General features: G+C 39.6%; 1 protein-coding gene across 1 annotated transcript; it reads right to left on the reverse strand.

Moving 5' to 3' along the window:
• Window positions 1-735: 735 nt before the first annotated feature.
• On the reverse strand, window positions 736-10324 carry LOC140014752 (translation initiation factor IF3-1, mitochondrial-like). The gene is made up of 8 exons (XM_072065976.1): window positions 9951-10324; window positions 9777-9867; window positions 9166-9233; window positions 3714-3812; window positions 3132-3188; window positions 2679-2747; window positions 2307-2375; window positions 736-2226 (listed from the first exon to the last, which is right to left on the reverse strand). The coding sequence occupies exons 1-8, from the start codon at window positions 10149-10151 to the stop codon at window positions 1378-1380; spliced, it is 1503 nt and encodes a 500-aa protein (XP_071922077.1). The 5' UTR covers window positions 10152-10324; the 3' UTR covers window positions 736-1377.
• Window positions 10325-12769: the final 2445 nt, after the last annotated feature.

The following is a 12769-nucleotide window of genomic DNA, read 5'->3' on the forward strand; positions in this document are numbered from 1 at the left end:
AAACCAATAGATAGAAAAGAATGAAATCCTTTTTCTTGTTACAACTACAACTTGCAAATGTACAACAAACCTTTTTGAATGTGATAAAGAGTAATATATATGAATTTAACAAATGAGCGTGTCATGGGTTCAAATTTGGACAAATGGGATTGAGGACAATTAACGGGTAACTACTAAACTTTCCCCATAGTCTATTTATACCAAGCATTCTTCTTATGGCTAGATCCAATCTCTCGGTTCCTGCGGGAGGGAAAAGAATTTCACGCTCTTCCTTTCGGGAAGGGAGGATTAGGGAAATCCTATTGATTGCAGCTTTCTCCAAACCCCCCCAAAAGACATGAAAAAAAAGACTCGAATAATACAATCACTCCGTCACCCAAAAATGAAAGGGGTGATCTCGTAATTCTTGGTCTGTGAAGATGCATTGTTAGGCGCTCCATTTTTTCCCATTGAGGCCAAACCTAAACCTGTGCTCAAGAGATAGCTGGCCACACACTGATAAGGGATGTCCAGTTTTTCACTACTCAACTATTAATAATATATTTTTACCCATTAAATTATTAAGAGTATAAATTTTGGCCCCTTCTATCTAATTTTGTCAGATCTAACTAACAGTAGTATGTCTTGCAAATCATATGAACCCTTAGATTCGTTAGAATTAACGATAAAATCAGATAAAATGGTGCAAAATTTACGCATTTGATTGTTCAGTAAGTAAAAACATACTATGAATAATTAAGGGACCAAATGTTGACTATATATTATTAATAATTAATTAAGGAACCAAATCTTGACAATTCAAAAAGTTCAATGATAACTACCCAAGTAATTTGCTCGAGAATTTTAAACCGAGAAACTCAGAGTACAAAATAAAATAACAACCCAAGGTCGAGAGTGCGAAGGCGGCCGAAACTGTGATAACAACCCAAAGTCGGAAATGGAGGTGTTGGGTAATTGGTTAATGGTTCCGGGTTTACTCTACCTGCTCAGCGAGCAGTCTTCTCTAGCGGAGTTTTAAACACTTTGTATAGTTTTCGGGCTTCCTTTGCTGTTTTCAACAGTTTAAACCATTAATTTAAGTTATTGAGCTATTTTGTACTGGAAGCCAACAAAAGAGGAAATTAGGACCAGATCGACCTTCTGATTGCTTGCTTCACCTGTCAGTAAAATGCTAATACGTTCCTTTCAGACAGGAGGAATGTTGCAGAGCAAACACAAAAACGTGTTGTTTCTCCCTTGCGAGAAGGATGAACAAATTTCCAGCATAAAACCGGAAATTTCTCATGAGCTGCTGAACAGAAACCAGGCCTGATGAATATATATATATATATATATATATATATAGTGATTATTGCATACCAAGTGATCCACGAGGCTTCATCTTTGCACCTTAGCTTGGCCATCAAAAGTCCGGTTTGGTATCACGTTTGTGCTTTCCCCACTAAATACACCCCATCTACCTTGCTCATCCCTATTAACAGCTTGCTCCCTGCCAAATTTGAAGTCAGACATGGGTCCATTCTGATGCCCGGCCGCCCTTGGAGGGCTGGAATTCCTCCTGCTATCAGGTGCATTCCTCTGCTTGTATCTATTAACTTCTGCTGGTGCATTCTGCTTCCCATGAGCGTCATTGCCTTGTCGAGCTCTGAAGACACCATAACTTGGGCCCTGGGGATCAGGATTATCTGGAGCAAAATTTTGTCCGTGGTTCCTGGAGTTTGTAGATGCAGGATACGCACGATTGACACCTTCAGTTTCTCTTCTTTGGGGCGATGCATTCATATTCAATGGTGGTTGCCTCACCCTATCAGGAAACTGGGATCCTGACTGCAATGTGTCTCTCCCACCAGGTCGTGGATAATGTGAAGAACCACCTTCTGATGAGCTCGATGGTTCACGTGCAATTGAGAATTTCTCACTCCTTGAACTCTTAGAAACCCCATCTGCATTGTCGTTGAGGTCAAAAAGTTCATCAAAATCATCATCTGCATTAGCTGTTGTCCAGCCAGATATTTCCTTTTGCTCAACATCATCTCTTTCTTCAGAAAGAACGTCATCATCACCTCCCACCTCTTGAACACTAGCACTTGCTGCTTTCTTGTCCATAGATGCTCTCTTTAATGAGCCTTTTTTTAATGGACCATACTTAACATGCCTCATAATAACATGTGCCTGATCCTTTTCCTCCACTCGGGTATCAGTTTCAACAACAGCTATATCTTCAATCTAAATATCAAAGTGTTATTGCCAAAATCAAAAAGTAAAAGAGGTTTGGGCAGGGCCACGAAATTACGAAGTATACTTACCAAAGCAGAGAATCGAGAAAACAATGTTGCAGAGTCCTCACCCTTATCCACATTACCAATAGCTACACACTGGTAAAAAAAAAGGAAACATGAAAAATATTTTCCAAGTGAAATATAAACCAATTCCAGTAGAAAAGAAGATTTTAAGCAAATGGGCATTTTGCAAGTGTCAAAGTGTCAGAACGAAACTAATGATTCAGTCTTATTTCCAAGTTTATATATAAAACTAGCACAATTTCCAATAACAATCAGGTATTCTGACACACTTGATGATGCAATCGCTCCGTTAGTATAGGCTTGATAAAATACTCCGTTAGCTCATTCCAGGGAAAACCATTAGCTCTAAACTATAACAAGGAAGAAGGACAATACCTTGACACGATAACCGCTCTCCATTAGTCTCTTTGCCATGTCCGCTTTAATTTGTAAGTCATTGGGTGTCTGGAAAGGGAAAAGAAAAGGGGGTAAAAAAATACTGTCATAGTATCCGTGGGATCCAAATTAAGCATCAGAACTCAAGCCACTGTCTTGTTGATTTTGCTGAAATAACTCTGAAAAAGAATCGCAGTCTGAAAAGGCAATAGGCATATACAATCATGCAGCAATCACCAGATACAATTTTGACGACTAAAAGGGGACACTTTGTATGCAACAACAGATATAAAATAGGCCCTATAAATTTTTTCAGATAAAATTTCACAAGAAGTGGACAAGAATTATTGATAGATTGAGGGCTCCCACAAGCACTAAACCAAAACAATGGTAAAAATATCAACTGCAATAAGACTTACTGGTGTCCAGAAAGGCAAGTAATAAAACACTTACAATTTTAGCAGCAAATCGAACTTCTTTGCAGCCTCCGTTGCGTAAACTAACTTTAGACTGTGTTAAATAGACCAAAAAGATTAAACTTGGCCCCAGATTAAAAAGAAGAGAAAAGGCACTATATCATTAATTCATAATCTCACATACTACAAGAATTAGTGAACCGACATGTCTGAAATATCCAAGCAGGAAAATTATGTAACTTCATAATTCACATGCATGCATAAGCATGTTTTGACTTCTCATCACATATCTCTATGCAATATCAACCATATAGGCCCAAATGCACAAGAACTGTGTCAAATAAAGCAATAAACTAGGAAGTTGTATGAAACAGTAATCTTGGTAAACTACTTAGGATCGTGCTGCAGTAAAATCCACATGACTACAGTGCATTTCAAATATAAATCACGCTACTATCATTAGGAACCTAAACACGAGCAAAAAAATGAGATCCACAAACAATAAAAAGATAGCTGCAGTAAAATCCTCAATAAAGGACAAAAATGTCGAGTTATTCAGTGAAATGATCCAATTCAACCCCTTGAAAAAGGCAAAGGTTCAAGTAAAAAGGTACCGTACCCTTTGTTTGGAGCGTTCTTTTTCCTGTAACTCTTTTTTATATTTTTCTTTGTAGTAGTCCATAAGTTTGCACACAGGAGGCTTGGCATTTCGTTGAACCTGAAGAAGCACCCCATCCCCCAGCCAAAGGGGGGGAAAAAAAACAAGAACATAGATTAGATTAAGAGCCATATGTCTCTCTCTCTCTACCTCTCTCTCTCACACACATATGCAAACCCACAAGAAGAAAGGACCAATTAAACCATATGCTTATGGACCTGAGAAACTAAGAAGGATATTGCTTTTTTAGGAGCTTGTAGTGTTCAAAAGCAACAGACCTAGGGTAGGCCTTGATTCAATTACATATTTACTGAACCTCATTTAGAAACTAGTGCCTTTAATTAAAACAACTGCTAACATTAGCCTATCGAAGCTCTATATCCTTTTTGAGACAAAGGTACAGACAGGCACATAACCAATTTTACTTGATGTATAAACTATCTCTCAGGATCTGTGGGCTCCCAACTATCTACGGGAAAGGGCTCTGTGTGGACTCAGGACAAACCCCAGAGAAGTAAACTCGAGACATTCTGAGGATGTTGCATCTCTGGGCAACCAGCACTTGCTTGGACATCATGGAGGATCTGGATCCGTTCAACAAGAATGGACAAGTGCAGGAGGATCCAAATCTGCTGCAGAGGGTAGAAGGCAGAAGAGATGGAGTGGAAGACTGCCAATCAGCAATTGGAGAAGGCAACGCCATGCCTTATCGCGACACAATTGGGGTCAAACTATCACCCACGAAGAAGATGGGTAGGAGAGTCTCTTTCTCTCTTCCTTTTAATCTTGGGTATAGACTGGCAAGAAGCAGCCGGGAGGTTCATTTTCCCTGCCCCCGGTATAATAGGAGCAGAACTAAGGATCAAAATAGACAGAGAAGAGGTGGGACACCACATGGACTTTGTGATGAGAGCTTGGCCACTTCTGGAGGAACATCGAGACCCAGGAAGGCAGAGGAGAGTGGCCAGAATGTGGAATGTAGGGAGACGAATACATAGACAGGCGATGCATGTGCCAGGGTTCAATCTGATCAGGAAGTTTAGCCAAATGAAGATCATCACTGGGAATGTGCATGGGGCTGGAAGCACCACATTCAGGGATCACTTTTTGGATCTCTATGACATCCACAACCCAGATGTAGTCATAGTTGTAGAAACTAAGATAGGAGGACAAGCAGCTGTGAACATGTATGTGAGCCTACCCTTTAGTGGGTACAAGATTGTGGACTCAGTTGGAAGGAGAGGAGGTCTCTACCTCTTATGGCATCCTAACGAAGTTCGGGTCAACATCATCAGTAAAACAGAACAAGAAATTCATGGTCTAGTGCAAGTATCCTCGGATACTCCCTCTTGGTTTCTTTCAGCTGTGTATGCTAGCCCAAACTATAATAATAGGGTCATTCTGTGGGAGAATCTAAAACATGTAGCCTCCCAGAACTCCCTTCCCTAGTTGTGTCTGGGAGATTTTAATGAAAAGTTATCCAATTTGGAAAAGTTAGGGGGCAACCCCATCAATCAAAATCATGCTACAGTCTTTCAAAGCTGTCTGGACTTTTGTAATTTGCTAGACATTGGCTACTCTGGCCCTAGATTTTCTTGGCTTAATAAACGTTTTAATAAGGGTTTGATTCTTGAGAGAATAGATAGTGTTCGGAAATCCTTACTGGAACTCCCTGTTCCCAGACTCAGTTATTCATTTACCTAGAACTAGATTGGACCACTGCCTGATTTTAGTCAATCTCTTCCTTCCTGTTAGATGTATGAAAATTTTTAGATTTGAAAAATTTTGGTTGGCTGAACCTTCCTTAAAAGAGGTAGTTCAACAATCTTGGGGTGATAATAATAGCTTGATGCTTTCTATTGTTAAGTTTACTGACTCTGTCCAAATTTGGAGTGAAACCACTTTTAAAAATATCTTCAAGGAAAAAAGGATTCTGCTGGCCAGAATCTGGAGTATCCAACAGAGGCAGCAGAATGACATCTCCCATCACCTTGTTGACCTTGAAGCCCAACCTCTGAGTGAGTATAATTTGGTCCTTATCCAAGAAAAGGAGCTCTGGTGTATGAAGTCTAGACTTAACCAAGTGATCTGGAATGATTTAAACACAAAATTTCTCCAAGCTGCTACTATTCAAAGGAGAAAAAGGAACAGTATTCACACACTCAGAACCCTTGCTGGAAATTGGATTTCTGATCAGAGTCAGCTTAGGGACCATATCTGTCTCTACTACCAGAAGCTCTTTTCTACAGATATGGTTTGTTCCTTTAGGGAACCCGATGGGTTTCCTGTCATGAGGAGAATTCAAGACGCTAGTACAAAATTGCAACTGGGTAGAGTTCCCTCTCCTCAGGAAATAGATTAGGCCATCATGGACCTGAAACCCATGAATCTTTCAATCTTTCTGCTTACCTCCTGCTTTCTTTCAATCTTTCTGGACTGAATCAAGGGCTCTATTTATAAGCTAGTCAAAGAATCTTTTGTTTCCTCCAATTTGCCTGAGGGAGCCAATGAAACCTATATTTGCCTTATTCCTAAGATCAGTGATCTGGAGAATATCCAACAGTACAGGCCCATCAGCCTTTGCAACACCCCTTACAAGGTGTTATCCAAACTTCTAGTCAACAGAATCAGGCCCCTCATGGATTCCATTATTTCTCCTACCTAAACCAGATTCATACCTGGCAGAAGAGGCTCAGATAACATTTTTATTGTCCAAGAAGCCACACACTGCTTAAACAAAAAGAAATGCAGGAATGCCTTCTGTGCTTTGAAAATTGATCTGGAAAAGGCTTATGATAAGTTGGAATGGTGTTTTATCAAAGCCCCGCATCACTTTGACTTCCCTCCTACCTTATGCTCTGTTATAATGAAGTGCATTTCCTCCAGCAGAGTGGCCATCCTCATTGATGGCACTCCTACTGATTGGATTCTTCCCTCAAGAGGTATTAGACAGGGGGACCCTATTTCCCCATATATCTTTCTTTTACGTATGGAGTACCTTTCTTTCAGTATTGAGCAGGCACTCCAACAGGGGAGTTGGGAAGCTTTAAAAATAGGTGGGTGGGTTGGGGGGGGGGGGGGCTTGCTATTTCCCATTGTATGTTTGCAGATGATATAATCCTTTTGTCTAGCTGTCGTAACTCTTCTATCTCTGAGGTCAAATCCATTTTGGATAATTTTTGTCTGCGCTCTGGTCTCACCATCAGCCTTGAGAAATCAAAAGTCTTCTTCTCCAAAAACACTGATCCTTCCAAACCGACCAAAATCTCTTCTTTCTTAGGCGTGCACAGCATAGATGATCTAGAGAAATACCTAGGAATGCCTCTTTCCCATACCAGAATCTCTCCACAAAATCATGCTTTCCTGGTAGACAAAATTAGACAAAAGCTAGCTGGCTGTAAGGCAAATCTTATTTCCTTTGCTGGAAGAAAAGCTATCATTCAACAAGTTTCTTCTGTCATGTCTTCCTTTTATGCACATTGTGCTCCTTTACCTAAGTCCACTTGTGATACTATTGACAAGATACAAAGAGACTTCCTATGGGGCTCCACCACGGATAAGAAAAAGCTTCATTTAGTTAAATGGGATGCTGTAGCTACCCCTCTTTGTCAAGGCGGACTAGGAATTCGCAAGACTGCTGATGTGAATAAGGCTGCTATGGCTGGCCTCTGCTGGAGATTAAGACGTCAAAAGGACCAACCTTCGGCTCAGATTTTGAACGTTCTAACCACCAGAGAAAACTCACCCTGAATGAGAAGCAGGGGTCAATTAACAAAAAGTGTTTTGAAGCTAGGTGTTGATCTCTATAATAGAGGAAAAAATTGGACAATTAAGAATGGCAATACTGTGAGAATATGGCTTGATGATTGGACGGGACTAGGACCTCTCTGACATCTCATTTCCGGCCCTGTCACTGAAGGGGAAGACACTATGGTGGTCGCTCAGATATTTGGAGAGAGAGATTCTTCGAACCTCAACAAAATTTCTGTCATACTACCAGAGCTTGTAATTATGGTTATCAAGACCATTCCTAGACAGACCACCTCTCCTGCAGAAGATTCCTTGAAGTGGCAATTTACCCCAAGTGGTCAGTTCAGTCTGAAGACAGCAGTTGAATTAATTTGCTCGAATAACACTGCTGATGATAGTTCAGAAAGGGACTGGATATGGAAAGTGATGGCTAGCAATTGAGTAAGACATTTCTTATGGATTGCGTGCCAAGATAAACTCCCAACAAAAAGCAATCTACTCGAAAAATCCATTGTCCAGGAAGAATGCTGCCCACTGTGTGATCACAACAGAGAGGACACCTAACATAATCTGATTTTCTGTCCTAAGGCCAAAATCTTATGGAAAAGACTTGCTGTCCCTTGGAACTTTTGCCCTTTGCTGGTCAGAATTTATGCTCTTGGCTAAAGAAAGTATGCTGTATGCCAGACCATTCACCCTATTATGGGATTCCCTGGGGAACCATGGCAGAATTTGGCTGCTGGATGCTTTGGAAGGATAGAAACAGGACTATCTTCAAACCTCAACCCCCCCCCCCCCAAATAAACTTGTACATAGCTACAATTGTTAGAGCAACAGAATTCCTAAGCATAGGTCCTTTGAGCAGGAAAACCACCAGATACAAGACCTTGTCTTGGTTGCTTGGGAACCACGCCCACCTCATGCATTCAAACTAAACAGTGATGGAGCTTCATTTGGTAACCCTGGGCCAGTAGGGCCAGGAGGAATCATACGAAATCATTTAGGGAATGGATAAGTGGGTTTAGTAGAAATCTGGAATGGGCTTCCGCTGGCAAAATCCCTTAGCATACAGAATATTCATATTGAGCTGGATGCTAGTGTGCTAGTTCAAAAGATCTCTAAAGATAATTGTGATTCTTGTTCTTACTATCCTATTATTAATGACTGCAGGACTATCATGAGAACCTTCCTCACAACCACTGTTAAGCATGTATTCAGAGAAGCAAACTGCCGTGCAGATCCTTTGGCAAAAATGGGTGCAGAAGCTGAAGAATAAGGACTCAAGGTTTTCAATGAGCAGCCTGCAGCCATTTCGAAATTAGTTGAGAATGATTATAGGGCATCCTGTTTGCCCCGTTTTGTAAAATCAAGCACTTAAGCTCGAATTTGTTGTTCTGGTTATCTTTTTTTTTTTTGGTCAGTGCAAGGAACTCCCTTTCCTACCAAATAAATAAACTATCTCTCAAATTCCAAAGGTTTAGCTCAATATTCCTCAGACTAAACTAACCTTATGGCCCCCGCTCTACATTAGCAGTATCTGCTTGGTTATTAACAAGCTGCCACATGCTCTGATGTATAGGAAGGCCACAACATGTCGTAACAACAAATATCAAGACAACATGTTGTAACAACAAATATCAAGATTGAGGTGAAAAAGATTTACCTCCACCAAATCAAGCTCCAAACTCCTCGCACGCTTTAGTGCTTCATACCTTGATACAACAGAGTGGCCTATGAATATAAACGAGTTTAAGTAAACAATTAGAGCAGACTCACCCACAAAATGAAATCAATTTAAAATGAGGCCTCTTCCTTAGAATCCATAGAAACCAATCAAAACAAAGCCATGCCAAAAGACATCTAACGCGGAGGTTCAGGTCTCGCTTGAAATTTTGGTCAAGCCTATGAAACTTCCCTAACATGGATAATGTTTAACAGATCGAGCCTCAGCTTTTAAAGCCTGTAGCCAGCTTCTTCTTCCCCTTTTTTTTCCCTGGGACCCCTAAATTCTAGTCTTCAAAAATCGACAACTGAGTTATTGAAAGGCAAATAGAAATAGAATGATTAAGAAGACGAGAGATGATCCTCGTCAGGGGTAACTAAATGCAGAAGCACCATGGTGCCATGTAAACAGACAAGAAGACACAACGTATAATTTCCTCCATATTACCATTCGAACTGGAACAAATTTCGATGCTAAAGTGAATAATGCAGGACATGTCAAAATTCAGAAAGTGAGCACAATTTGTTTTGGGTGTATCTAGTTGCTGTCACCTTCTTCAGTGACGAGTCGAATAACATCAGCGGTGACTTGCTCATTCAATCTCGGCCCGTCGGCGTGCTTCTCTTCCTTCTTTTTCATGAACTGCAATTGCCCAGACATTGCTCCATCAACTAAATTGTCAAAGTAGATTCTTATTCAAACAAAATTCAGAGACGAGTAGTCACCTGAACCGGAGCAGCGAAGCATCTGACATTGGTAGGCAAGTCGAGTAGAGGTGTGTGGCCAGGTGAGCTCGGAGAGTATAAAACTGAAATCTTGGTACGATTGGCTGAAATGGGACTGTGAATCTGAAGATAGGACCTTGAGAATTGGTTCCACAATTTGGTATCGATTTGAGATCGCCTGACTCGCGTCCAAAATGCCATTTCTCTTCCTCTCCTTTTTTTTTTCCCTGATTTTATTTCCACATGAATTTGGAACTAGAACCCAATAGTTAGAGTTAAAACTTGAAAACAAGTTAATCGAGAAATCTGCAGCGAACAACTAGAGAACAGACAGGGGAATTGAGAAGAAGAGACGACGTCGCTGGCCCCCAAAAAAAAAAGACGGATCGGGTTAAGCGGATCAAGAAGGCTCTAGTTAGGTTCTGCTCCTTGGGCCTTGGCCAACTAGAAAAGGCCAAATTATATGAATATACCCACTAAGCTTTTAGAATCGTCGAGTTTCGGCTATCAAACTATTAAAGTCTGATTTTATTTACTGAACTATCAAAAGTTTAGATTTTGGATCATTTCGTTAGATTTAATCGTTAACCGTGTTGGTTCTGAGTGTACGATGATAAAAGCAAGGGTCATAATTAATGATTAAATTTGACGGAAAGATTCAAAATCTAAACTTTAGATAGTTTAGTAGTCAAAATCAGACTTTTTTTGATAGTTAAATGATCAAAACTGGATGATTCGAAAAAAATTTAGTGATTATCCTAATAATTTGCAAGCTTGAAAATGTTAGTAATGGCCTAATGGGCTGTGTTAGTGAAGTTTTGTAGTAGTTAACTTTCATATTTCTACAAGTAGGTTTAGGGCAGCCATTATCTTGGGCTTGGACGTAGACGCAGGTAGTGCGCCCAAATATTGGGGACTTGGATTTATCGAAGTCCAAGGTCCATAATTATCAAAAAAAAAAAGTCCAAGGGTTTATGCCTTTATGGAGTGTAGGATTCAATTTTGACGGGCATTTTTTTTTTTTTTGGGACAATACAGCTCAGCCGGTCCAAGATATTTTCTCTTTTCGGAAGAAAATGAAGAGATAGAAAACTATATTAGTTGATGGACTATTGTCATTTACCAAAAAGTACGGTATATGTAGTCGCCAACAGCATGATCCAAGCCACAAGCAACTTCAACGTCACCAAATCCGTATTCGAAGACTGAAAATTGATGGGCCAAGATTAATTAATCCAATCACAAATTAACTGACTAACTAACTACGTGGAAGATCCCCATCCCTCCCAATAGTTTTGTCAACGCAAGCTAGTAATGACGGGCGACATCCTCGCAAAGAGTCGTGTGTTTGAATTGCACTGTCCATATGAAAGCTGTGTTAATGGGTAATTTATAAGAATTTCTGTAAGAAATTTATGATTCCGAGGACACATTCTGACTCGTGGTGATGATCGGAATCGAATCTATCCGAACTTTTCATTACCCAAAAAATAATAATAATTTTGAACGGACCAAGAGCAACAGCATGATGAAGTGTATCCAAGCCACAAGCAACTTCAACATCACCAAATCGGTATTCGAAGACTGAAAATTGATGGGCCAAGATTAATTAATCCAATCACAAATTAACTAACTAACTAACTACGTGGAAGATCCCCATCCCTCCCAATTGTTTTTTCCAAAATGAGTTGTCTATCATTAGTCTAAGATTCCACAACCGAACTCAAAAACATTTAACCATAGAGAAGCAATGATAACATTTAATTTTGACAACACAAGTTGGTAATGAATAATAGGTTGTACTCTCACAAATGGTCGCGTGTTTGAATTGTACTATCTACGTAACGGCTGTGTTGATGGGCGATTTGTAAGAACTTCTGTAAGATATCTATGATTTTGAAGGCATGTTCTGACTCGTGATGATGATCGGAATCGAATTCATCTAAACTTTTCATTACCTAAAAAAAAAAAAATTTTTTTAACGGACCCACAATTAGATTCATAATTGTCTTCTCCCCGTGGCAGGGTTCTACCCAAACACGTTTGGGATTGAAATTTGAAGATTTGTTCGTATGAGCTTACGTCGTAATATCTCTTCTTCTGACTACTAAAAGAGTAAAAGTCATAAACATTCGTCCGACCGTAATCACAAGTCCGACATTGGACTGTTGGGGCCGACAGAATTCAAAATTTTGCAAGTTCACAATGTGCATCACGGCGTACGTCATGTGTGCGTTGTACGTAGAAGTCGGAAAATCGGAATGAAGACATTCAGAAAGTAGAGGGTTTTTGGTATTTTGACCAGGCATATATCTAGGATCGATGCAGGCGTTAGAAAGTCCAAAGCATTTGAATTTTGACAAAGCTCAACACAAAGGTGGACATGTAAAGGTCCATTTGTGTAAAAAAAAAAAGACCAATGGAAGCTTTAGGCAACTTGAGAACCAAATCTAATTACAACTACTAGTATACCAAATTTATGAGTATTACAATTGGGAAGGTTTTATTTTTACTATCACTCATTATTCTTCTTTTTTTGATTAGAATCTTCAACTTCAATACATGGAACCAATTAGAAACAATTAATGTTTCCTATGCTAGTGATGTTGCAGTAAAATATTTTATACATTTGTAAGTTTTGATGTATAATGCATGATCTCGTTTGCATTAGTGATAGAACACCTACACATGATTTTTATTTTTTTTTTGTTAATTTGAACATGTGTGTACGTATAATTACGACTGAAGGTTAAACAAAAAAATAAATAAAAATTCACACTACTACAGCGTCAAAATTATCATTTTTAAGTAGGGTTATT

This window comes from Coffea arabica, chromosome 9e, assembly GCF_036785885.1.
Source record: "Coffea arabica cultivar ET-39 chromosome 9e, Coffea Arabica ET-39 HiFi, whole genome shotgun sequence".
NCBI lineage: Eukaryota > Viridiplantae > Streptophyta > Magnoliopsida > Gentianales > Rubiaceae > Coffea > Coffea arabica.